At 49.8% G+C, this 24,843-nt stretch overlaps 1 protein-coding gene across 8 annotated transcripts; it reads right to left on the bottom strand.

Moving 5' to 3' along the window:
* Nucleotides 1-7: 7 nt before the first annotated feature.
* PLEKHG5 (pleckstrin homology and RhoGEF domain containing G5) lies at nucleotides 8-24,742 on the bottom strand. 8 transcript variants are annotated; one of them, XM_039367190.1, is made up of 23 exons: nucleotides 23,145-23,174; nucleotides 21,492-21,568; nucleotides 18,849-18,979; nucleotides 15,440-15,569; nucleotides 14,715-14,817; nucleotides 14,434-14,488; nucleotides 13,801-13,892; nucleotides 13,300-13,436; nucleotides 12,493-12,656; nucleotides 8,728-8,916; nucleotides 8,079-8,273; nucleotides 7,700-7,795; nucleotides 7,084-7,134; nucleotides 6,395-6,544; nucleotides 5,783-5,893; nucleotides 5,478-5,627; nucleotides 3,700-3,837; nucleotides 3,048-3,167; nucleotides 2,251-2,383; nucleotides 1,984-2,099; nucleotides 1,453-1,628; nucleotides 388-1,218; nucleotides 8-226 (listed from the first exon to the last, which is right to left on the bottom strand). In XM_039367190.1, the coding sequence occupies exons 3-23, from the start codon at nucleotides 18,855-18,857 to the stop codon at nucleotides 217-219; spliced, it is 3,156 nt and encodes a 1,051-aa protein (XP_039223124.1). In that variant the 5' UTR covers nucleotides 18,858-18,979; nucleotides 21,492-21,568; nucleotides 23,145-23,174; the 3' UTR covers nucleotides 8-216. The 8 variants fall into 8 exon arrangements, with proteins under 8 accessions (XP_039223124.1, XP_039223121.1, XP_039223122.1 ...); XM_039367187.1 differs by lacking the exon at nucleotides 18,849-18,979 and having other exon boundaries at nucleotides 23,145-24,742; XM_039367188.1 differs by lacking the exon at nucleotides 18,849-18,979 and having other exon boundaries at nucleotides 8,728-8,913; nucleotides 23,145-24,742.
* Between the last annotated feature and the right edge of the window lie 101 nt (nucleotides 24,743-24,843).

Below are 24,843 nucleotides of genomic sequence, written 5' to 3'. Positions count from 1 at the left end.
CCCCACTTTCCCTTGGTCTCTCATGTCCTCGGGCCAAGGGTGCACACAGCCGCCACAAACACATCGATCGGGTGCACGCACATACACAGAATTGGCACCCGGTTGGGATGCTGTGCCCTGTCCTTGTGCCCACCCCCTCGGGGCGGCTGAGTGGTCCTGATGCCCACGGAGGGGTGGGACTCTGTCTCGCGCTCGGTTCTCTTCTTCTGACGCTTCTCATACCTCCCTGCAAGAGACGAGAAAATAAGATTCATCAGGACATGTTTCCTGCCTGGGCTACCTCACAAGGCTGACGCCACCCACAATTCACCCTCCTGTCTGCTCTGCTCCCATGACAACTCAGAGGTCCTCGCAGTCCCACTCGCCATTCTCCTGCCACCCACTCACGAGGCTGTAAGCGTGGAGTTGAGCAGCAGTGTTGTGTGGAGGCGATACAGCTGGCCCAAAGTCAACTTCCGGTGCTGAATCGCCGGTGGGTCCAAAAAAGCCTGTTGCTCCGCCGACAGCTCCTCGCTCAGATTCTTCTCGTCCAGCCAGCACGGTGATGGGGGTCCGTTCGGGACAGCAGCTGCCAGCTCCGAAGAGATGCAGATTCCCAGCAAGGACGTCTCCTCCGCTTCGGAGAACTCGGAAGCGCTGCTGTTATTGCTGCTGCTGCTAAAGACCCTGCACAGAGGCTGGCCTTGGGGCTCCTGCGTTGGAGGACCCCCGGACAGCATTACCGCAGGAGAAAGTTCGGACAAACTTTGACTCTGGACGAGAAACAGTGAGGGCGATAGAACCTGCACGAGATTGGCTTCGGATTTGGATTTCAGCACCTTGGTCTTGGCAGGCAGGAGCTGGACGGGGATTTGCCGACGCAACTTGGGGGAGCCAGGCTTGGTGACATCCTCCTCTTCCTCCTCAGCAGCCACCGTACCACCCTGCGGCAGCGACGGCTCCACCAGTTCGTGTAGCGAGCCAAGTGAGAGAGTCCCATAGGCGCTGTCGAACGATGAGCAGCTGCAGGGGCTGGGTTCCGGTTTCGACAAGGGTCTGGAGGTGTCAGTGAGTGGATCTCCTGTCTCTAAGGAGCATGTGGCGGAATTGGGGAGGGGGCTGATGCTCAATTCCTCCGCTGGGGGGAGGAACTGGCTCCCGTCGAAGGAAGGGGAAAGGTATCCCTCGCCGGTCTCAGCCGCGATCATGGAGATGGTCTCAGTGGAGCTGTTGGAGAGGCTGAAAATCAAGATAGGAAGTTCGGTTAGAGTTGCCACTGAAATTGACTAGCAGAAAGCATGGAATTGACAACCCTGGGGGGATTTCAATGCCCGAAAGCTGAAATCGCAGCACCGTAATGTGCACATAAGCACACAGGGTCCACTTACTTCCTTCCTTTGTTTTTGCAAAACTCAACACCTGAGGCTTGCAACCGTCATAAATACGAGTCAGTTGCCAAGCGTCTGAACTTACCGCTGCTGGGAATCCAGGCTGCTGGTGCTTTTCCGGAGGGTGGGAGGGGAGCTGGCTTCCGAAGAGTCCCTGTTGTCTTCTTCCTCCTCCTCTTCCTCTTCCGCCTTGGCTTCCTCGACCTGGGGAAGCTGCTGCTTGCGTTGGAACTCTTGAAGACGCAGCTGCTGCAGCTTATTCTACGGGATAAAAGTTGCAAAGGTAGACTCTCTTGGGACAGGGAAGATCCTCTAATCCAGAACCAATGCGTAATGGGGATCTTGGAAGGGCTTTTTTGGGGGTGGGGAAGCTGGGAGACCCCAGCCCGCATGAGACCACGAGGCAGGCAGAGAATGAAAGCGAAACTTGCTCCAGAGGATAAGATTTGAAAACGTGGCATGAAACTTCACCGATGTAGACAGGGGCGGGACCTTAGGAAACGTTGCTGTTTCTTTGCCTTGCCTCAAGATTTTCAAACAGAGGCTCGACGGTCAGTTTAGCTGGCAGGGAGTAGCGAAACCCGCTGATGGGCTGGATGACCTCTAAGTTGCCTACCTGAGCGTTACAGACAGCCTCGACCCAGCTCCGGCAGAGCGACTGCCCGCTGGTCTGAAACGTGTAGGCACACACGGCGCTGCGAAACTCGTTCAGGTAGATCAGCAGGAAAGACCCTGGGGGGGGGGGAATAACAGAAGGAAAAAAAAAACTTTAAAAACCAAAATAAAGACGGTCCTCGACTTAGTGGCCAAAGTTACAACAGCAACGCTGCATGTGTTTGTGTGTGTGTGTGTGTGTGTGTGTGTTTGTGTGTGTGTTTCTTACCTGGATCCCTGAGCGCCCGACACACCACCTTGTCGATCAGGAGGGGCTGGCGGACAACCCGGGTGCGCTCACCCTTCTTGGCCGGCTTGGTGATGAGGAAGAGGTCGGTGAAGAGGAAGCAGTAGACGTCCATCTGGCCCAAGAGAGACCACCGGGGGTGAGAAGCAGGCTGGGGAAGGGGGCGAAAGGAGGAGGGATCTGCTGCGATGGAGACCCCTGGGGAGGGGCAGGACCCCCTCCCCGTTGGGTTTCTGGGGGTTTCTGTGGATGGATGGATGGAGGGAGGAGAAAGAGGGAAGGAGAAAGGGAAGGGAAGGAAAATGAAAAAAAAAGAAAAATGAAAAGGAAGGAAGGAAGGAAGGAAGGAAGGAAGAAGGAAAAAAGATAAAAGGAGGGAGGAAGGACAGAAGGAAAGGAAGAGGGAGGGTTAGGAAAGTTAGATAGAAATGAGGGAGGAAGGAAGCAAGGAAGGAAAGAAATAAAGAAAGAAGGATCAGAAAGGAGAGGGAGGGAGGAAAGAATAGGAAAGAAGGGAGGAAGGGAGGGAGGGCAAGAAAATGCCAAGTAGAGCTAAATTACGCATTTAGCCCTTTCTCCAGACGGGACAGAATTTCGGGGTGCTTAACACCCCCTTGGCGACCTGACATATCCCAAACATCCCCGCAAGCAGAAAGCTAGCAGAGAAGCCGCAAGCAGCCCTTCCTGACACCTCCCCTTTCTCCCATTAGCCCCAAAGCGGAGCCAGCGGCCCCGGCAGCCCTTCGCCAGCCCCCCCCCCCACCCTTCCGGGGACCCACCTTGCTGTCTCGGCCTTCCCTCATCTTCAGGGCGCCCTCCAGCAGCAGCCGCCGCGTCTCCTCCCGGGACGTCCCGGGGATCGGGGCCATCAGATCCAGGCGCTGAAACTCCTTCAGGATCTGGGGGGTCGGTGGGGGGGAGGAGAGGAGAGGAAGCAAGGGGGAGGGATGTCACGTTTGGCCCCGAACCCCCAAAGCACCCTTTGCAAACGAGAAGCAGAGACAAACCCAAACCGAGTTGAGTTGAGATTAATTAACCACGGTTAGTTTCAAGCCGGATCTTGGCTTCTCCTCCCATCGAGACGGTTCCATACACAGGCAGTTCTCGGCTTACAGCCATTCGTTTAGTGATGGTTGGAAGTAACAACGGCACTGAAATAAGGGACTTGGGACCGATCCTCACACTTACGGCCGTCGCAGCATCCCGAATTAATCACACAGGCTCAACGTATAGCCGTGACGCAGACTGCATGTCGCGACGGTCATAAATCAGGTCACATAACCGACCCATACTTTTTGTGCGTTGTCGGTTCTTAAGCGAACCCATTGCTGGGCAACCCCGTCGTACATCGAGGACTACTTGTAAGAGCTTTGGAGCTGGTCTCCCTTGCGCCTCCCCCTGCCCTCCCCTCCACCCCGACCCCTGCCCAACCTTGTCTACTTCGTCGGTGCTGCCTTCCACCACCTCGTAGGCCTCGATGCGGTTCACGGTGGTCGCCAGGCGCTGCTGCTCCTGGTGCTGCCGCATGCGCGAGTTGACGTGGTTGATGAACAATTCCACCGCGTTGATCTGCCGAGAGGGGAGAAAGAAGAGCGGAAACCGCTCCTTTTATCCTCCTGGAGCAGAAACCGACGATCCCCCCCCCCCCGGAAGGAGTCTGAGCAGCAGGAAACTCTAAGGTAGACTGCGATGGAAGGTGGAAGCACTACTCGACCTCGGTGATGGATAGGCGTGTAGGATTAATATTTATATGCTGTGATTAATATTCGTATGTTGTGATTAATAGTTATATGTGATTTTATATGTTTATGTGTGACTTATACGTAAGGGTGTAGGTCTACACATATGCTGTATATAGTATGTTTTAAATGTGTGTTATGTATGTGTACACTCTGATGTTCTTGCTGTATTTTTATTTATTTTATTTTATTTTATTTGTACCTAGGCTTTTTTATTTTTTACAAATAATGCAAGGTGGTGAAGGTACACAACGTTCCTTCTTCTGCCTGCTTTCCCCACAGCGTGAACAACCTTGTGAGGTGGGTCGGGCTGAGAGACATTGGCCCAAAGTCACCCAGTCAGATTTTATGCTTAAGGCAGGACTAGAACTCCCAGCCTCCCGGTGACTGACCCAAAGTCACCCAGTTTTGACTCCCTTCGAAATATTCCGTTGCTGAATTGCATTTGGACTCTTTCCGGCTCGGTGTTCGGAGGACAAAATTGCGCAAAGAGTTTTTTGTGCTGGTTGAAGGCAGAGAGGACTGGGGAAGTTTTTAAAAAATAACATCGCAAAACTGGTGGTCGGGAGTTCCCAAGATTAACTCAGGGCGATGACAAAATCCAGGAGTTTTCCGGCTTCCTGAATCCCCAGTGGGAGGAATGCACGGCGGGCCCTCCGTTCTAGCTTTCTCGTATTTTCTTATCAGTTCCCCAGAAAAAAAAGAAAACGATTAAAAAGAGTTTTGAGCACCGATTATCTGCTCCTTTATCTTATTTATCTTATTTCCTGGCAAGCGGAGATGGGTGCTGTGCGGGCTGGGTGGATTGCAAACAATTCAGACTTTTTTCTCCTGTTAAGCTGCCCAACCCAGTTGTCTTTTGCAAGACATGCTTCTGGGCTGTGGAAAACGCCAATTACAGAATAACGAGAGCCGGAAAGGACCTTGGAGGTCATCTAGTCCAACCCCTTGCTCCAGCAGGAGACCCTGATTGTACCATTCCAGACAAATGGCTGTCCAGTTTATTTTTTTTTGAAAACTTCCAGGGATGGAGAACCCACACCTTCTGGAACTCAGCCATTTCCACTGGTTAACTGATCTGGGATTACGGAATAACAGTTGGAAAGGACCTCAGAGGTCATCTAGTCCAGCCCCCTGCTTCAGCAGGTGACTCTATACCCATTCCAGACAGGCGGCTGTCCAGCCTCTTCTTGAAAATTGTGGAGCACCCACAATTTCTGGAGAACAAGCCGTTCCAACTGGTTAATTGATCTAGGATTACAGAACGACAGAGTCGGAAGGGACCTCAGAGGTCATCTAGTCCAACCTCCCCGCCAATCGAGCAGGAGACCTTACATCTGATACAATCTGACCCTTTGTTTCTTGGGCTGGCTTGCATGCCCATGCAGCGTGGGTTTTGTTAAACGGCGCACGCAAAAGGACCAGCCCAACCCTCTAGCCATCATCTGAGAACTGGGTTTGGCCCCTTACCATGCCGATGATGGCTTCTCGGTCCTTGGGGTCCTCGGTCTTCTTCAGGATGGACTTCAGGAGCAGAGGGTACTTGGTCAGGCGCTGGTGCGGCTTCACCAGCATGTCGCTCAGCTTGAGCCGGTTGCACTGCTTGTGTTTCTCGGCCCACTAGGAGAGAGAGAAAAGCTTTATGGGAGTCCCGTCACAAACGGGGCCGCCCAAGAGGAGACCCCGCCAGCTGCACTGCATACAGGAAGCCCTTGACCCTGGGGCTTTCTACCCTGTGGCCCGGGGGGGGGACGTCCATCCCCACCTCTCCTTACCGTCACGTAAAGCCGGAAGAGTTCGTTTTGTCGCAGCAAATTGCGCATGTATTCCATGCAAGCTTCCTCTTCCATACAGTAACGGACGTACGGCTGGAAGTGGGAGCCGAACTGGGGGGAGGGGAGAGAGCCAGAGTTAACCATGGTTTAAGGAGGACCGTGGAAGCTGGGATTATCTAGCATTGGCTGAGCATCCAGGGGGCATTTGACTGGGCTGTGGGAGAGACTGTCTTCCTTGGGTGGGGTCCTGGGTGGTTTCTGAGCTGGGGAGGGGTTTCTTGCGGATGTCTCATGGCCCAACTAGGGAACATCATCAGCGCTAGAAGGGAGTGGGGTTTGGGGAGAGGAGGAGGAGGAAGACTGTGGGGTCCTGGGTGCTCTCTGAGCCTGGCTGTTCTCTTGCAGACGTCTCATGACCCAACTAGGGAACATCATCAGCGCTAGAAGGAGGCAGGCTTTGTTCTCTCTTTATATACTGACCATTTGCAAACCTCCTTCCCTTCCCTGGGCCCGACATCAGCTTCCAAGCTCAACTCCAAATGTAGAGGGCCTCTGAGCATACCATAAGGGCCTGCCCCACCACCCACCCAAGCAGCCCTCTTTCCTCCTCACCATCATAAAGCCTTCGGACAAATCGGTGGGGTCCAGCAAGTTTCGGCTCCTCCGGGCCTTCTCCAAAATGGGGGCCATGACGGTCCTCCAGAGTTTGCGATGGACCCGGACAATCTCTTGGATGTTGCTGAAGACCCTCTCGGCGTCCACCTTGGAAAGAGGGGAACCCCCCCCCAAAAAAAACAGAAGCCTGTGAGGCCAATCCGTTCCTTTCTGAGGAATTAAAATTCATACGGGTCATCCTCGACTTATGGCGTTTCATTTAGGGACCGTTCGAAGGGACAATAGCTGTGAAAAAAGTGACTGAGGACCTGTTTTTTCCACACTTAATGACCGTCGCAGCACCCCCGTGGCCATGCGATTGAAATCCAGGCACTCGGCAACTGACTCGTACTTAGGATGGTTTTGCCGCGTCCCGGGGTCGTGTCATCCCTTTTCTCAAAGCCAGACTCGCTTTACAACCGTGTTGTAAAAGATTGTAAAACAGGGCAAAACTCACTGAATAAATGTTTCACTTAGTGAGAGAGATCTGGTGCTCAATTCTGGTCGTAACTTGAGGTACTAGGCGCCTCTACATACGACTTCTGGGCTGGGCAATGCGCATCACAAGAATGCACAAACTGAACATTTGTGACTTTGACCCATTTCTCAGCAGAGTTTTTAATGGGGGGTGGGGGGGGAGCCCTTACCTCGCACAAGAGACCCGAATCCTGCAAATTTAGAAGACAGCAGAGGAAGAGCTGGAGAGAGGAGAAAAATAAATAAATGTATTAATCCATTAGGCTCCACCGTCAGCAGACTGTGGTTAGATTAGAGAAGAGACGGGCAATTTTGGGGTGCGATTCACGAAAGGCTGCGCTTTGGGGGGGCATTCCACCCGTGCACAGATATTTTTTTATTAGTTGATCAAAATCGAAACTGCAGAAGTATGAAGAAAAAAAATGAAAATAAGGGAGGAAAAAGGGAAAAGCACCGACTTCCAATTCCTTTTGGTGGAGAAGAATAAGGTAATAACATAAGACCTCAACTTTTTACTTTTATATAGTAATATATTACCGGCCATTTCTGCAACTCTCTCTAATCAGCAAAGACAAAGTTTCATATATTTTTTTCTCCACTCAGGCACAAAGTCCACAAGTGGTTTCCAAGTAGAAAACAAAATGAATTGCGTGCTTTTCTTTAACAGCTGGCTGGGGAAATTCGGGGAGCTGAAGTCCACGCAGAAGCTGGTTGAAATTGAGAGACGGTGTGGGAAGATTTGCACAGGGCACCGCAGGATTGTGGAGGAAGTAACTCAGGACTTACATCCGTGATGACTTTCAGTCTCTTGATGTAGGAGGCTTCGGTGTGGAGCAGCTCCCAAATGGCTTCCTGCTGGTGGCACTGGCGTCGCGTCAAAGTCTGAAGACAAACCAAGGATAGATTTAACCTTAGTTAAAGGAGAAGGAGGAAGGAGGGGAAAGGAGGTAGAGAGGGAGGGAGGGAGGAGAAAGAGGGAAGGGAGGGAAGAAAAGGGAAGGGAAAAAAGGAGAAAAGAAAGAAAAGAAAAAAGGCAGGAAGGAGGGGGAAGGAGGTAGATAGGGAGGGAGGGAGGAAGGAAGGAAGGGAAAGAGAGAGAGAAAGGAAGGAAGGAAGGAAGGAAAAGAAAGAAAAGAAAGCTACCTCCCGCAACTCCCAGGCTCACCTCGGTCCCTGGGATGATCTGCTGCCAGCTCTCCTCCATCCGGAGGCCGCCCTGCTCCTCCTCCTCCTCCTCCTGCTCCTGTTCTCCATCCTCCCAGGAATCCTGGTCGAAGCGCAGCTGGTTGGGCAGGCGGGGCAGGCCGAAGAGGCCGAAGGACTGCAGCTTGCTCTCCAGCTGCTCCATCTTGTCCAGCTCCTGCATGGGGGGGGAGAGAGAGACACAATGGAGGGCTGACCCACCGGAAAGGAACTTTGCATCACCTGGGAAGCAGCCCAGGAATGAAAGAAAGAGGGGGAGAGAGAGAGAGAGAGAAAGAAAGAAAGAAAGAAAGAAAGAAAGAAAGAAAGAAAGAAAGAAAGAAAGAAAGAAAGAAAGAAAGAAGGAAATAGAGAGAGAGAGAGAAAGAAAGAAAGAAGGAAAGAGAGAAAGAAAGAAAGAAAGAAAGAGAGAGAGAGAGGGGGGAAGGAAGGAAACAAGGAAGAAGAAAGAGAGAGAGAGGAAGAGAAGAGAAGGAAGGAGGGAGGAAAAGAAGGAAGGAAGGAAATCCAGAGATCCCTTTTCTGGGAAGGGATCACAATCCGGATTTTCCACCACCTTTCCGGAGAGGAGAGGTTCAACTTGGGGGGCAAGGAAAAAGCGGGGGACGCACCCTGGAAAACGAGCTGCCGCTGTTGCCGGACCCGAAGAAGCCGCTGAAGCGGCTGGCCCCTCGGTTCTTCCGCGTGTCCGGCCCGTTGGGGACTGGGGAAGAGACCGCCGGGGGCAAAAGGTCCGGATTTTGGATCCTCACATCGCCCAGAAATTCATTCATGTTCTTCCTTTGCCGTCCAGGTCCCTGCTGGGGGGGGGGAGGGGGGGAGAAAGAATTGAGTGTGGGGGCGTCAGAAGCAAAGAGATTGGGTGGGTGGGTAGTTAGGAATATATAAACCAGTTACACATTGAACTCATTATATACACGATACTGTTTTTCACTCTCAACATTTAAGATGCAAGGACTTCAGCTCCCAGAATTCCCCAACACGTATATAAAGACTTCGGTTCCCATCATTCCCCACCCAGCATGTGTGGGCTTCAACTCCCAGAATTCCCCCCTCTTAAATACGGCCAGCTGTACTTTCAACAATCCTCGCAAGCAGAAGACCAAGTCCTTGGAGAAAGACGACGCAATGCAAAACTCTCCCTGCAGAGCTGGCTTTCTACATGCAGGGTTTCCTGATGCCCATTTCCCAGCCTCTGGTTGTGTGTGTGTGTGTGTGTGTGTGTGTGTTGCTTGTTTGCCTGCCGGGTCAAAATTTATTCAGCAAAGCTTATTTCGTGTCTGGATCAACACAACGGCGAAACTTGGAAGCGAAAAAGAGGAAATGCAAAAATTATAAAGTTATAGATAGTCCTCTCCAGAGAAAACTTCTTTTATTTCTCCGTCGTCAGAGTCTGAAAGAGCCGTAAATTATAACATGGGGTTGAGGGTTGTAAAATCATCTAAAGGACCATAAAGCAAAAGGCCTGGGCGAACTCTGTCCTCTGCAGCAAAGGAAAAAAATAAAAAATCAAATCAGGCAGGCCCGGAGAGGGGGGGGGGGCAGAAATGGACAGCCCTGGTGGCTTTGGCTGAACCCAGAGCAGTCCCTGAAAAGATTACAAAAAGTCACCGGTGTCTGGAGGGGATCACAAAATAAAATAAATCTTTTAATCTCAGCTTCAGTTTTATACTTTTCATTGCCAGGTACCCAGAATTGGTTGAAAAATGGGTGGGTGAATGAATGAATGAATGAATGAAAAGAAGGAAGGAAGGAGAGGAAGAGAAAAGAGGAGAAAGAGAGAGAAAGGGAGAGAAAGAGAGGATGGGAGGGAGGGAGGAGAAGAGAAAAGAAGAAAGAGAGAGAGAGAGAGAGAAAGGGAGGGAGGGAGGGAAGAAGGAATATGACAAATAAATAATAAATATTTAAACCATCCCAATGATGAATCAGGGAGTCCTTAATAGCGATATGCACATTTTAAATTTTTATTTCAGGTCTCAGAGGTCACAGTACAGCACAGGTCTAATTCTACCTACACACACACAACAGCCCTGCGAGGTAGACTAGGCTGACATTACACCAACAACACAACACCACCGTGCCAGAGGAGACGGGATTGGCCCACTGATGGCTTCGCATCCACAACCCACCAAACAATCACAATCAAATTTCCAAAACTTCGGCCTGTCTTGCAAATTGAAAACTTTACCGTCAATAAAACCAACGTTCTCGGTTTCTTTCATTCCGGACGCTCCCGCCTTCCAACAGAGAGTAGGAAATTGCAATTGGCACCGCGTTCAAAGGGCGAGCTAGGATTGCTTTGGAAGGCAAAACGAGCTAAATTTCACTCATTCATGATTTTAGGTGTGGGTCAGCATACCTAAGTTGGATTCAAGCAACCCCTGCGGCCAGCTCATTGAAAAACCTAGCAGCCACATTCCCTGGGCAACACTAAACCGGTTTAATGTCGGTTAGTTTGCAGCAGCTTCACAGAACTCAGATCCTGCTGCAGTAAGCAAACTCAAGTTTCTGATTCCGAATACAGACTTACATCCTGTCCGGGTTTCCAACATCCAGGCTGACCCTCGCGCCCCCCGGATTCACTCTGACCAGCTTCTCCTTTTGCCTCGTGGCAAAGATCCTTGCTTGGTTTAACTAGCCGGGACGAAAATTCAGAAACCTCGGCTTGAGAGTTATAGAGCTGAATTCGAGCAGCGACAAATCCCGGCGCAACGGCCGGCTCCCTGCCGAAGGGCTCGTCCAGCAGGTGTTGGAAACGGGCGTAATGCAGCGCTGACCACTCGGTGTGGGTCGGAAGGTCCCACCTTCTCCATTTGGGGCCAAACATGGCTGGCTCCTCAATCCCGCATGATTTTCGACGCGGGAGAGAACTCGGCTTCCCGAGTCAGTCCGAACTACTTTTGAGAGTTGCGCCCGCGGGCCGAGACGTCACAGCTCTGAATTCGAACTCAGCCCAGCATCCGATAAAGGAGACCGGCTCCGTTGACTAGTGATGGGAAGCTGCACTGGCGAAGATTCGTGGGTGCAGGCTGAGCGCACATCTGCCAACGAGCACCAAGCTGGCAAAGCGGCACCACTTCCTGCTTCTTGTGGGAAACCGGGCAGGGCAGAGGGTGGAGAGCTTCCAACCGGCTCCAAAGGTCAGGCTTTGGGGCAATCAATCAATCAGAATTTATTTGCTGTCCAAATAATAGGAACCAAACAGTTTGCAGAAGAGGCAAGGAACAAGTAATTCTGATTCCCCCCCCCTTGCAGTAGATAGTAATTTTTGTCCCTTTTGGCCCAAATCAAAAAAAAAAAAAATCAGAATTCTTTTTAGTAAATTGATAAGCTCAAGGGGCTGGATGGTCTTGTTAAATCAAGCCTCAGAAATGTCGGATTGACAGCAGGGGGAAGCAAAGCTCTGTTTAAAACAAAATAAAAACACTAAAGATGTATCAAAAAGAAAAGTAAGCGTACATTAAAAATAAAAGGTAAAAAATAAACAAAGAATAGAATTAGGTACAATGTAAACGAAAAGGGAAACAAAAATAGGAGTTGGATAGAAATGAAAAAATGAAACGAAATAAAACAGAAGCTCAAAATCAAATCAAAGAAGTTAAAAATCAAATCCAATATATATCAAAAATCAAATCCAATCCAAATGAAAAATCAAATCCAATATAAACTCAAAATAAAACCAAACAGATCAAAACATACATTAAAAATCAAATCAAATGTTAGTTAAAAATAAAATGGAATGAAAACACCGCTCTTGAGTTATACTCTGGCACCTATCCATTTTAATCGGCTTAGGGAAAGGAAGTTGTCACGGCTTTTTTTTCAACCCCCTGGCCTGGCTTCCAATTCAGGGATCTCCTGTTGGTCTTCCATCCTAGTTAAACCAGTTTTCCAAGGTTAGCCAAAGTTGGTCATGTGCTGCCCTCTGCTGGCTGGCGGTAATAAATAATAGGCATAAAGATCACCCCTCCTTTCTGGCTGGGGAGGGGTGATTGTTGCTGGCACAGATCTCTGTGTAGCTCTAAAGTCCACCAATGGGAAAGTGAGGTCATCCTGGCTTGTTTCAGCAGAATGAAGGTTTTTTTCCCAGGCAGAAGCAAAATTCAACCGGCGCATCCATTTCTGCCACTTGATATGACCGAAGAAACTCGGATGTCTCTGCTCGGATGACCGGCCGGACTGTAACCTTCCAAGTGGGGCTTTGATCAAGAGCATAAAGACCCCCTGATAATTCCAGCAGCTGGTTTTCCGCAGAAAAAATATTTTATTCCCAAAACGAGCACTCAGCTCCAACCAGTAAGCGGAAAACAAATGCTTTGGGACATGGGGAGTGGGGAGTTAGGGAAAGGGGCACCCACACCTGTCCCCCAACTCACTACGGCATCAGTACTCTCCCGGCGAAGGGAAATTTGCTCCAGTCGATCCAAAGATGGGGTGGCGAGGAAAGAGGGGCTGATGCCCGCCGGGCGCAGGATAGGCAAACTCAAGGATTTGCTGTCCTTCACCGCCTCTTCGACCTTCAGATCGTTTCCCGGTTTGGCTGAAACAGAGGAAAAAAAACCTGTGGTGATCTGGACCACTTCCTGCAAAATGGCCTACTTTGGGGGGGGGGGGTTGCTGCAAATATGGGTCCTCGTCCTACTCGGTTCTCCAAGCAGGTGCCCTCTGGATCTGCTCCAGGTGAAATCGTTCTGTATTGTGGTGACATTGTTTCTTCCGACATGGTGAAACTGACTAGATCACATTTCTGACTGGGCGAAAATTGGCAAATATCAAAGCAGTGGGAGAGAAGTGAAGATTGATCACCCTCGATGACGTCCTTCTGGCCGGAAATACACTGTGGATCCATGATTTCCCTCCCCACCGCCTTGATATTTTCCCATTTGGGGCCAAACAGTCACACGATCTAATCAGTTTCACTATCCCAAAGAAATTCCCAGCTTGATTTTCTTCCCTTGTAGAGCAAAATTTCTCCATCTTGGCAACTTGAAGATGGGTGGATTTCAACTCTGGGCTGGGGAATTCTGGGAGTTGAAGTCCACCCATCTTCAACTTCGGATCTGGTTCATCATTATCCCTCCAGGTAGGTGTGTCATAAGTGCGAATGGTTGCTAAGCAATCAGTCACAAATCAAGGACTATCCATCATAAGATTTAAGCCCGTGGATCAGATCACCACGCTACCTTTCACGCGCAGGTAATGCCCTCCGAAGCGATAGGCTTCAAAGTTGAGTGACAGCGGGGTGTTTGACTGGTCCAGATAAATGTCCACTTTTGACAGATCGATGCCTTTCCGCTCAAAGACCGGAAGCAGGACCTCCCTGGATCATCCCAAGAAGAAAAAGCAGGCTGAAATTCAACAGGTGACGGCGTTCGACAGACAGGTATCTGCCCCCAAAGAATATCAGACTAGAACATCCAGATGAAAACATATGTTTTTATTTATTACTTTATTTTATTTATTACTAAAGTATCTAATGCCATTCTTGTCCATTGTTAATTAATTAGAGTCATTTTGATAGGAGATGCAAATCAATTTAATACACAGATTTATTTCATTTAGAAAATGTACAGGCAGCCCTCGAACTTACGGGGCCAGAACTTCCGTTGTTGAGCAATCTTCGGCAATGTCTGAGAGGCTTAAACGGGGCAGCAGGCGAGACAGAATCAGAATTATATTCTTACCCTAAAGATTTCTTCTTCATGGCTGGGGCGATCTCCGTTTCAACGTCCACGTTCAAATCAAATTTCAGAGTGAAATATTCCCTGCTAGGATCCTGGGGAAGAAATAACTTATTTTAAAAGTCAGTAAGGTTTCTAAAAGTGTTTCTTAAGTGCTTAAAAAAGAAAAGGTGTCTTACACATTTAGCAGAGTGTTTTGCAAACCTGGCCTTCAACTCCCAGAATTCCACAGCTGGCTGGCTGAGGGATTCTGGGAATTGAAGTCCACTTGTCGTAAAGCGGCCAACTTTGAGAAACCAGGGTTTAGCGTTGATTTAAACTTAAACTCTCTGACTTTTTATAGGAGATTCAGAAGCTAAACCGCTGAAAGATTCCCCTGCCCATTACAGCAGGATAGGTCTGAGCAGGGGGTTGCACTGGATGACCTCTGAGGGGCCCTATCAACTTGCTATTATTGTGAGAGCTGCAGTTTGGCCTCTGGATCCCATTCAAAGTGGAAGTGTGAGGATCAGTTGTAAGCCACTTTTCTTTACCGCCGTCGTAACTTTAAAAAGTTGCTAAACGATTGCTCGTAAGTCGAGGACTATTTATATACGGATTCTGGAAAGAAGCAAGGTACGATCGACCCATCCTTACGTCCGTATGTCTCCTTGTTCCTTTCTTGGGCTTTCGAGCTAAATTTCGTTTTTCTCTGCAAGAAACAAGGAAGACAACGGAATTGGGGTTACCACAGCGCATCTCTGCCCATCTGACTCTTCCTCCCAAAACAGAGGTGAAAAAAATTGTGTTTCCCTCCCCACACTGTCTTTCCATTCCTTCTGAAAGCTAGCTCTCCAGGACTTGAGATCGGCTGACCTTGAGGAATTAGCCTTCTGAAGCGCGGGGATGTTTGCCGAACGGGTCTTCCCTACACTCACCCTTTCCCATCGATCAGCGGTTCGGCCTCCTCTTCCACATCAGAGGCCGGGCTCGTGCGTGGCGGGCAGGACCGGGTGGAGACGTTGCGCGCCAGGATAGACCCTGAAGATAAGAGTTATGGGGTGGTTAATCCCTGCACTGGGACTTGGCGTCCCGTTCACACATTCCTCCTCCCTCAAAGAGATTCCCTATCTGGGCACATTTCTTTTGACTCTCTTATTTTATTACTAAAAGGCTTCAGATGCCGCAAACAGTGGCTTACTTATTCTGAGGCATGGGCAGAATTCTGCACCAGATGCAAATCCCACATCGTATAAATTGGCATCTATACATCAGCGCTTCTCAACCTTGACTACCTTAAGATGGGTGGACTTCAACTCCCAGAATTCCCTGGTGATAACGCATTCCTTTTGATGTGCATCCCTATCGCATTGCCTGCTTATTCTCTTGTAATCCCTTCCTCTGCAATCTCTCCACTGCAAGGAGTAGAGACATGCTTACTCTCTTGTAATCCCTTCCTCTGCAATCTCTCCGCTCTAGAGAGCAGGAGACAAAAAACGGGCATGGCTGGCTGGGGAATGCAGAGAAGGTTGGATATTAAGTTGGCAATTAAGTCTTCGGCCAAATCCAGCCAGTTCAAGGTTTTAAAATTTGATAAATGAATAAAGAGGGCCATGCACAAGAACCAGGCCCAGTTCTGGCCCAGCAAGGTCTCGATGGTCACCTGGAGGTGGAAGGTCGAAGCGAATATGTCGGTCAAAGTGCATCGCCCCGTGGATCTGCCCGTCGCACGCCTCGCACAAGTGCAGGGGGCTGTGGTGATTGACTTGTTCACATTTGGCGTGGTGACAGACCTGGAAGGGGGGGAGGCAGAGGAGAGAAAGGAAGATGGCGTTTTACGAATTATAATCCTCCCGGGATTGGGGGGGGAAAACTTATTTTTAGACCACTTTCCAAGTTAAGGAAAAGTTAAGTTATATAAATTCGGTCAATGGATCTGTTTGGTCTACACAGGGATAACTAGAGCCAGGCTTCTGAAGGGTATTCAAATGAAGAAAGAGGCATTCCCTGGCATACATATATATATAAGAAGAAAGAGGAATAATGATCTTGCAGACAAGAGAAGGAAGTGGCATGCTCTCGCAGACGTGAGAAGCAGGAGAAATTATTTTGCAGACGTGAGAACGAAGAGGCACTCTCTTGCAGACATAAGCAGGAAAAAATTCTCTTGCAGATAGGCAAGAGACTGAAGAGGCATTCTCTTGCAGACGTGAGAAAATAAATTCTCTTGCAGAAAGAGAAAGAAGAAGCATTCTCTTGCAGATCTCTGAAGAATGAGAAATGATCTTGGAGAGAGGCAAAGGAGGCAAAACAACATTGCCTGCCGGTGGAGCAAGAAGCGTTCTCTAGCAAGCTGATTAAAAAGCATCCCTTGGGCACGTCTGAAGGAAGAAGCTTTCTCCGGCTTTTTGAGATAAAGCAAGCGTTCTCTTGCCTAGAAGTCAAGGAAGAGGCATCTTCTGCTGGACTTCCCTCCATTTATCCTGCAGCCCTCAGGATTCTTCCACTATTCAGAAAGCATCCCACAAGCTGGGAAGGAACCTCAGAGGCCATCTAGTCCATCCCCGTGCTCAGAGCAGAACCTGCTGCAGGATTTGAGGCGGCTCTTCCCAATTGGCGTGGGTTGCGAGTTCGATCCTTCAGCCCCTGACTCTCATCTAATTCTCTCCATCCGGATATTAATAACTGCACCCCTGAGGCCTTTGATGGCAGGTGGTCCCCAACCTAGACAACAACCGAGCCCAAAGTTTCCGTTGCTGAGCGAGACCAGTTGTTAAGCGGGTCTTGCCTCGTCTTATGGCCTTTCTTGCCACCATTGTTAAGTGAATCCCTGAGCTGGTTAAATTAGCAACATGGTTGTTAAGTGAACCCGGCTTCCCCATTTTGACTTTGCTTGTCAAACGGTTGCAAAAGGAGATCACGTGACCCCCCCCCGGGACAGTGCAACCGTCCTAAGTACAAGTCAGTTGCCAATCATTTGAATTTTGATCACGTGACCCTGAGGATGCTGTGACAGTCCTTAAGTGTGAAAAATAGCAACAGAAATTTTGGCCTCCATTGTGATCTTTAGCCGAGGACCGCCTCCAATTAAAGGCCTCGGGTGCAGTTACAAAAATCTGAGTGTTGTGTGCTGATCACAGAGAACTAGAACTAGATAAAATAATGTAAAATAGGCCAGGACAAGATACATATTTGTCCAGATTTTTATACATCATAACATAACATAACAGAACATAACATAACGGGCCAAAATACATCTTTGCCCCAAATCCTCATTTTTTTGTTTTCCTCTCCTCTTTTCAAAATTCACTTTTTCCCAGGCCAATCCAGGTCAAACAGCCACCCCCCTCCCCAATTTTGAAACTTAAAAAAGACCCTCATCCCCAAAAAACGGAGAAAAATCATCCTCTGTACCTTGGCACGTCTGTAAAATTTGAAACAAATCTGAATTCTTGGTTGATTGCTCCAATTTTTATTTTATTTTTTGTTTTTGTCCCCCCCCCAAAAAAATAACCGGCTGTTTCCTTTGGAAGGAGATTTTTCAAATTCCATTCTAAGAGAAACGGGGGGGGGGGGGCGCTGCTCTCTTTAGTTCCCAATAAAATCTGAATTTTTCCCACTGCCCCCCCCCCCGCCATTGAGCAAAGGGTGAAGGACACGCCTGGGTCCCAAGCCTGTCCAGACAATCTCGGGGCGATGCTGCCTTCCTTCCTGCCAGCCTTGAACGACCCATCTACCCCCCTCCCGTTTCAAAGCCCCAGACAACCACAGGAAAATCCAGGTTTGCGGGGGGGGGCTGGGAGTCAGACAGGGGAGTCCAGAACAGAGAGACCCTCCCTCCCAGCACCCCCAAAACTCCGTGAACTCCTTTCTTCTGAGCTCTGAGTAAACTCAGCCCAGCCAACCGGCGTTCCCACAACCCACCTGGCCTGCCTGCCCGGCTTCCTCCACCCTTTCGCTGCTGGGGTGGACACCCCCCCCCCGCTCCCCAACTGTGTCCAGACAACCTCCGGTGGGGACTGGGGACGCTGCTTGCCTTCCTGCCAGCCTTGAACGACCATCTACTTCCCTCCCCATTTCAAACCCCATCCATGCGCAGAAAAATCCAGATTTTGGGGAGGGAGGGGACTGGGAGGCAGATAGAGGGGTTCAGAACCCCTCCCACTCCCAGCACCCCAAAACCTCCACGATCTGCTTTCTTGCGAGCTCTGGGTCGCCTCTCCCCAGCTAGCCCATGTCCCCCCGACGCGCTTGACTCGCGATCTTAGAAGACCCCCGTCTCCATGACCCCCGAGCGCTGCCCGGCCTTCCGTCATTCTTCCTCCCCCGCCCCCGGCTTGTAGCTCCGGTTCGCTCTGGCTCGGTTTCCGCGAGGCTGGGAGGCCGCGAGCAGGCGAACAAAGGCCGGAGGGGAGAGGGAAAGCAGCAGCCTCCAGACTCACCTGGCCGGCAGCAGCGGCGGAGCTTGGCAAGGCGCGCAGCGCTCTGGATGCGGTTGCAGCAGTCTTGGGGACGGGGGGGGGGGAAGACTCGAGGCTTGACTCAGCGACGGGGGGGGGAGGGGGGAGCCGGCAGCCAGGAAGGGCAGCCGACAGCTGAGCCAGACGGATCTCCGCCTGCTTGCCTGCCCGAGCTTGCAGCCGTCCTGGCCGGGTGCCTTAATCGCACCCGACCCTGCTGCGTTTTTACGCGCCGACTTGCTGGCTGCTGCTGCTGTCTCTGGTGCTCCCCCAGCGGCCGGCTTGGGAAGCCCCCCCCCCCAAGGTTGGCAGGCTGAGGAGGGGGGGCTGGAAGCTTGGCTGCGGGGCTTAGCCGGGATTTTAGCGGGGAGAAGGGGGGGGAGAAGCTTCCGGGGGCAGCTGGAGAGGCTGGCTGGCCGTGGGGAAGCGCTGCGCAATCGTGCCAGCTAGCCAGAGCTGGTGGGGACAGACCGTCTGGACTGTGCCCTTCCAAGCCAGGGTTGGGGTGGGGGACTCAGAGCTGAACGAAGGGGTATTTTATGCCCCCCCCTCCCCAGCAAGCGAGTGTCGCGTTGCATTCCCACGACAAACGCTGCCCAACAAAGGAGTCACCTTTGGCATACAGGCGACACGCCGCACGGTCAAGACAGGCTGGGACGTGGACAGCGATTGGAAAACTGGGAAGGGGGGGTCCACCACCAGGTGGGAATCATAAGACACCGAACCAGGATTGGGGAGGCAATCTGGATGGAGAAATGAGACAGAGAAAGGGGGGGGGGTTCTTTCTTTTAAAGGTAGTTTTAAAAAGATATTTTTTAGGGTTTTTTTTTTTTTTATAAAGAGAGAGCTTTTAGGTTCTTTGAAAGATGTTGCTTAGATTTATTTTTAAAAACGTGTTTTCTTAAAAAGAATTTTTAAAAGGTTTCTTTAAAAGGCAGGCTTTTTTTTTTAAGATACTCTTTTAGATTTATTTTAAAAAGATACAGGTAATCCCCCAATTTACAACAGTTCAGTTAGTGACCATTCAAACACTGAAAAAAGTGATTGTTTTTCACACTTACAGGCATTGCAGCATCCCCCCCCCCCAAGATCACGTGATCATAATTCAGATGCTTGGCAACTGACTCGTATTTATGATGGTTGCAGAAAGCAGGAGACGCTGAGTTCTAGTTCTGCCTTAAGGCATTAAAGGTGACTTTGGGCCAATCACCAGGTGACTGTGAGTTCTAGTTCTGCCTCAGGCATGAAAGTATCCCCACAATTGCGTGATCAAAATTTGGGTGCTTGGCAACCAGCATATATTTGCAACGTCCTGGGATCATCTGTGATCTTCCCAGCTGCCTTTTGACCAGCAGGGTCAGTGGTTCAAAGCCAGATTTGCTTAACGACGACGTGGTTCACTTAATTGCAGCCCATTGCGAAAAAGGTCATAGAACTGGGCGTGATTCCCTTAGCAACCGCCTTGCTTTAGCAACCAAAGCTCTGAACTCAATTGTGGCCACAACCTGAGGACCAGCTGTATTTGAGAAGCCCAGCCTTATGGATCTGGGGATGAGTAAGGATGAGTAAACCGGGCCGGCTGAACCGATAAAAGCCCAGCACGATGACTCATGAGAGAGTCAACGGACACTCCCTTCTAGGAAAGCCTGTAAGAGCATAGCTCCTCTGTTGTTTTTTTGTTGCCACGGCAACCTGCAACAGGGCCCATCTCGGAAACAGCTGAGATGTCAGCTTGAGATTTTCCCACAATCCTTTGCTCCTGCAGATGCCTGAGCTCTAAGCGCACAGTGCCACCTGTGGGTGCCAGAAGGAAACGCAACTCTACGTCACCAAGGGCCGCTCCGATGCAGATAAGAGATAGCACAGCCCACTGGTGAATAACGGGTGGAAAAAGAGATTTGGAAGACTGCCTAATTTCCTGCGCCATAAAGGAGAATGGGGGAGGATTGTACTTTCAAACACATCATCGTAAACCCCACGACCAGAGAATCCACAAAACATCAGCTCTTTAGGCAACCGACTGCAGAGATCAGAAGGAAATATAAATCTAATTAGTAAGCGATCAGCGAAATAATGAATAAAGAATAAATAAAAGTCATTAAATAAATGAGGTGGGCAAACCACAAGCTAAAGCGATCGAGATGCTTTAAGGCTGGGGAAAAAGAGCAGTGGGATCCAGACAGGGCTTAGAAGCCTCACCCCAGATCTGAGAAAAGCACAAACATCAACGCAGCCGATTCTTCCTTCAGGGATAATAAAATGCAGTTTTACGGGAACAGGCCATCTGATCAAAGGAGGGGAAGAGACAGGCTCCCCACGGCTAATTTGCCAGCAGACACACAAATTATAATCTGGCAGCAAAACCCGCCAGGAAAATTGTGGGTATCAGCGCTGCGTCCGGGTCTGGCCAAGGGAAGGGGCTGGCCTGCAGCCAATTCACACATTACGAGAGGCTGACCTGGGTTGGACCTCTGCTTTTTTGGCAGGAGTCTGCAGACGAGCCCAGGGGTTGTCGTTTTTTGTGGAATGCTTCAATACCCACATCGCTTAGGAGACCAAGAGGGCCCTGGCTGGGGATGATGGGAGGTGCAGTACAAACCAACCTGAAGGAATGGAGCAGGGACTCACTCAGCAACTGCAGTGATTCACTTAAGAACTGGCAAAAAAAAAGTCGTAAAACGGGCAAAACTCACGTAAAAAATGTTTCACTTAGCAACCTAAATTTGGGCCTCAAAAATTCCAGAGTTGAGGGCTCATTGTAATTCCTGTTTGCAAGCTGAGTTCTTCCATGTTGCAAATTGGAATTATCCCGTGTCTAAATTTGGGAGGTGGGGGATTTAGAAATGACATGATAGCATCTTCCAATACTTGAGGGGCTGTCAAAGAGAAGAGGGGTGTCCACCTATTCTCCAACACACCTGAAGGCAGGACAAGAAGCAATGGATAGAAACCAATCAAGGAGAGAAGCAACCTGGAATGAAGGAGAAACTTCCTGACGTTGAGAACAATTAACCAGTGGAACAGCTTGCCACCAGAAGTTGTGGATGCTCCATCACTGGAGATTTTTAAGAGATTGGACAGCCTCTTGTCTGAAATAGTCTAGGGTCTCCTGCTTGAGCAGGGGGTTGGACTAGAAGATCTCCAAGGTCCCTCCCAGCTCTGTTATTCTTATTCTGCAGTAGCTGACGGAACACCCTTCTGGCCAGGATAGATCCCAAAGCCCATGGGGCACTACTGGTGGGCAAGGGAAATTACCTTGACAGCTCTCCTGTTCTCAGCACAGCTGGGATTTTGGCACAGGGGGACGGTCTCCTCTGCTACGGCTGGCTCATCTGGAATTAAAAAGAGAAGCTGAAGACCCCGTTTAACCAGTCTCTGCAGATACAGGGAATCCTCGGCTTATGAACACAAGATCGACAAGAGAAGTGTGTGTGTGTGTTTATGTGCGGGAGAGAGAAAGGCGGAGAGGAAAAAGGAGGAGAGAAGGAGAGAGAGAGAGAGAGAGACAAAGAAAAAGACAAAAGGAGCGAAAGAGGGAGAGAAAGAAAAAAGAGAGACTGAGAGAAGGCAAAGAGAAAAAGAGAAAGAATGAGAGAGAGAAGAAAGAAAAAGAAGAGACAGACAGAAAAGGTGAAGAAAGAGAAAGAAGAAAGAAAGAAAGAAAGAAGGAAAGAAAGAAAGAAAGGAAGGAAGGAAGGAGACATGGGCTGCCCACACTTCAAAATTTTTCTGGCCAGACCCCCCCCTTCAGACAAAGGCCCTCTGTCTCCTTGTCTATCCTCAAGCACTTAGGAACAGCTGCGCTATTGGCCAAACGGCTGAGCAAAATTATTTCTGCCCGACAATCTATTATGAATAATAAGGGAAGTGGAAATAGGCGGTTTTTCAGCCAAGAAAAAGGCCACCGCCGTTTGAGGAAATCCAGTTGCAAGACTGGGATAAATGAGGGAATGTGGGGGGGGGGAGGTAAGGGTCCCTAAATTGTAGCCAACAGACTCTAGCAAAAATCATAAAAACATCTTTGCTTCTAGCAAAAATACATCTTCTGCTGCTTCTCAATATTGTGAAATTTAAAAAAACAAACAAACCGTTGAGGTCATCTAGTCCAGCCCTGTCAGGATATGGGTCACAGTTTATCCACTTGGCATAAAAACAGGTTTTGCATTTCAACCATCCCACAATCTGGATCACATAATTACGCCATTATGCCTTCATCAGAAGAGGAGGAGGAGAATTTGATTTTGCAGAACAGAATCGGCCTCCCAGCTGGGCTGAATGCACGGGGGTGGCCGTCCCGTCCTTTTAATCTTCCCCCTTTCAACGCAGACACAAGCAACAAAAGGAGTTTTGTGATGCCAGCATCTGGAGCGGAGCACAAAGCATACGGATTCTGCGAAATAACAAGAGCTGGGAGAGGCCTTGGACGTCATCTAATATTCTAGTCCGACCCCTTGCTTAGGCAGGACAGATATCTAACATAGCTAAAGAGTGGGTGATATATAGATAGATAGACAGACAGATGGACAAATGGAGAAATAAGACAGAGATTAGATATAGATGATAGATAGTTGATAGATAGATAGTCAGTCAGTCAACTGGAAAAAGAGGTCTAGGGTCACCTGCTTGAGTAGGGGGTTGGACTAGATGATCTCAAGGGTCATTTCCAACTCTGTTATTCTATAATCCCAGATCAATTAATCAGTGGAACAGCTTGGCCTCCAGAATTTGTGGCTGCTCCATCAACTGGAGTCTTTTAAGAAGAGACTGGATAGCCATTTGTCTGAAATGGCCTAGGGTCTCCTGCCCGAGCAGGGGGTTGGACTAGACGACCTCCGAGGTCCCTTCCAACTCTTGCTATTCTGTCATTCTGTAAGGCAGCCCCCTTCCAGCCGTCTCCGTCTGACTTACCCTCCAGATCCTGGGCAATGTTGAGCGTGGAAGTCCAGGAGAAGCGCCCCGCCATGCTCGCCTCCAGGTCCATCAAATCGGGGGGCAGCACCTCCAGTTCATAGGCCCCCCTCTTTTTCCAGTAGAGAAACATCTCGGAACAGCAGGAAAAGAGGCTCCGGAGTTACCCCGAGTTCCTTTCCTCCTTCGCGATCGTCAGAAGCGGCTTTCTTGGCAACTCCTTAGGTGGGTCACCCCCCAAACTGAACCCCCCCCAAAAGAGCTGGTTTTGGGGGGGGGGGACAAGAAGCCCATTCAGCCCCTGCAAAGCCGGTGTTTCTGGGAACTGAGTCGGGCTGGCGAAGAGAAATCCAGCAATGTTCTCCAACTCTTGTCTGGACAAAAGACCCTTTTTCTCTCTTCCTCCTACGGACCTCGGACGGATTTTACCGTCCGTCCGTCATGAAAAGAATCTCCAGCCCAAGACTAGACAGACAGACGGAGGACGGGCGGGTGGGTTAGGGAGAGGACCGGGTGGGGAAGGCAGGCCTGGCTGCCCCCCGCCTCCCCATCCCTGGGGAGGCGAGGGCAAGCCATGTTGGTTCGATGGGAGCTTGCGACACAAGCCCTCCGAAGGCTGGCTGCATGAGCGTGCAAAAGACCTACGAGAAGTAGACGGATCGAGCCAGCATCGGACTAGACACTTCAGAACGATGGGCAAGCCTGAGAAGGGGCAGTCCTCGACTTAACGACCGCCGCAGGGAGAATTCCCATGGCTACATGAGTTGTCGGGGATTCTAGTTCCACCTCAGGCACGAAATCCAGCTGAGTAGCTTTGGGCCAATCACCAGGAGACAGGGAGTTCTAGTTCTGTCTTAGACAGTAAAGGCGGCTAGGTGACTTTGGGCCAATCTCCAGGAGACGGTGAGTTCTAATCCCACCTTAGGCACGAAAGCCAGCTGGGTGACTTTGGGCCAATCCCCGGGAGGCTGTGAGTTCTAGTTCTGTCTCAGGCACGAAAGCCGGCTGGTTGATTTTGGGTCAATCCCCAGAAGACACGATAGGGGTGTCCAGGAGGTTCCCCCCCCCCAAGGAATGAAGCTGGGGTCACCTGACCAAGAGGAGGGCGGAGCATTCTGCAGCCTCTCCAGGCCAGGAATGCTTTGATGGGATTAATTCCTCCAGTTCTGGCTTATTTTCAACCCTCATTTTGCTGTTTCTGCTTAATTTTTGTTTTTCTTTCCTTCGGGCAGACAGTCGGCCACTGGATATAATCCTTTTTCCGATGATGGAGAGAATAAAAAGGATTATAGATTAAATAAACACGCAGCCTGGCTCTATTGTTCTGGGCACCGCAAAGCAACCCACAACCTCGTGGCTTCCTTAACAAGTAGAATTTAGCTGCAGACCGCACTGGCGTGTGTGTGTGTTTGGAAAAAAGTGCAAATCCTGCTAAAATGACAAGGCGCACCACTTTGCTGAAATTCACACTCAGGCACTCCTCGTCCTGAGAGTGGCAAAGTGGGGTTACTTCTTTCTTTTGGGGTGCAAGAATTTAATGTACTTTTTTAACATCTGGAGGGGGGTGTTTGTTTTTGTAAAAAAAAAAATTTTCCCTTTGGGCTTTCGTATTTTAACTTTTTTTTAACATAGAAAATAAGAACTAAAAAACAAACAAAAAAAAAGAAAGAAAATAAGATTTTCATTCTCGATTTCACAG

The sequence above is a fragment of the Crotalus tigris genome, unplaced genomic scaffold (assembly GCF_016545835.1).
Source record: "Crotalus tigris isolate CLP2741 ecotype Arizona unplaced genomic scaffold, ASM1654583v1 scf7180000020588.15403103151:6194809, whole genome shotgun sequence".
NCBI lineage: Eukaryota > Metazoa > Chordata > Lepidosauria > Squamata > Viperidae > Crotalus > Crotalus tigris.
The sequence above is the reverse complement of the archived record's forward strand: the minus strand, read 5'-3'. Positions and strand labels throughout refer to the sequence as shown.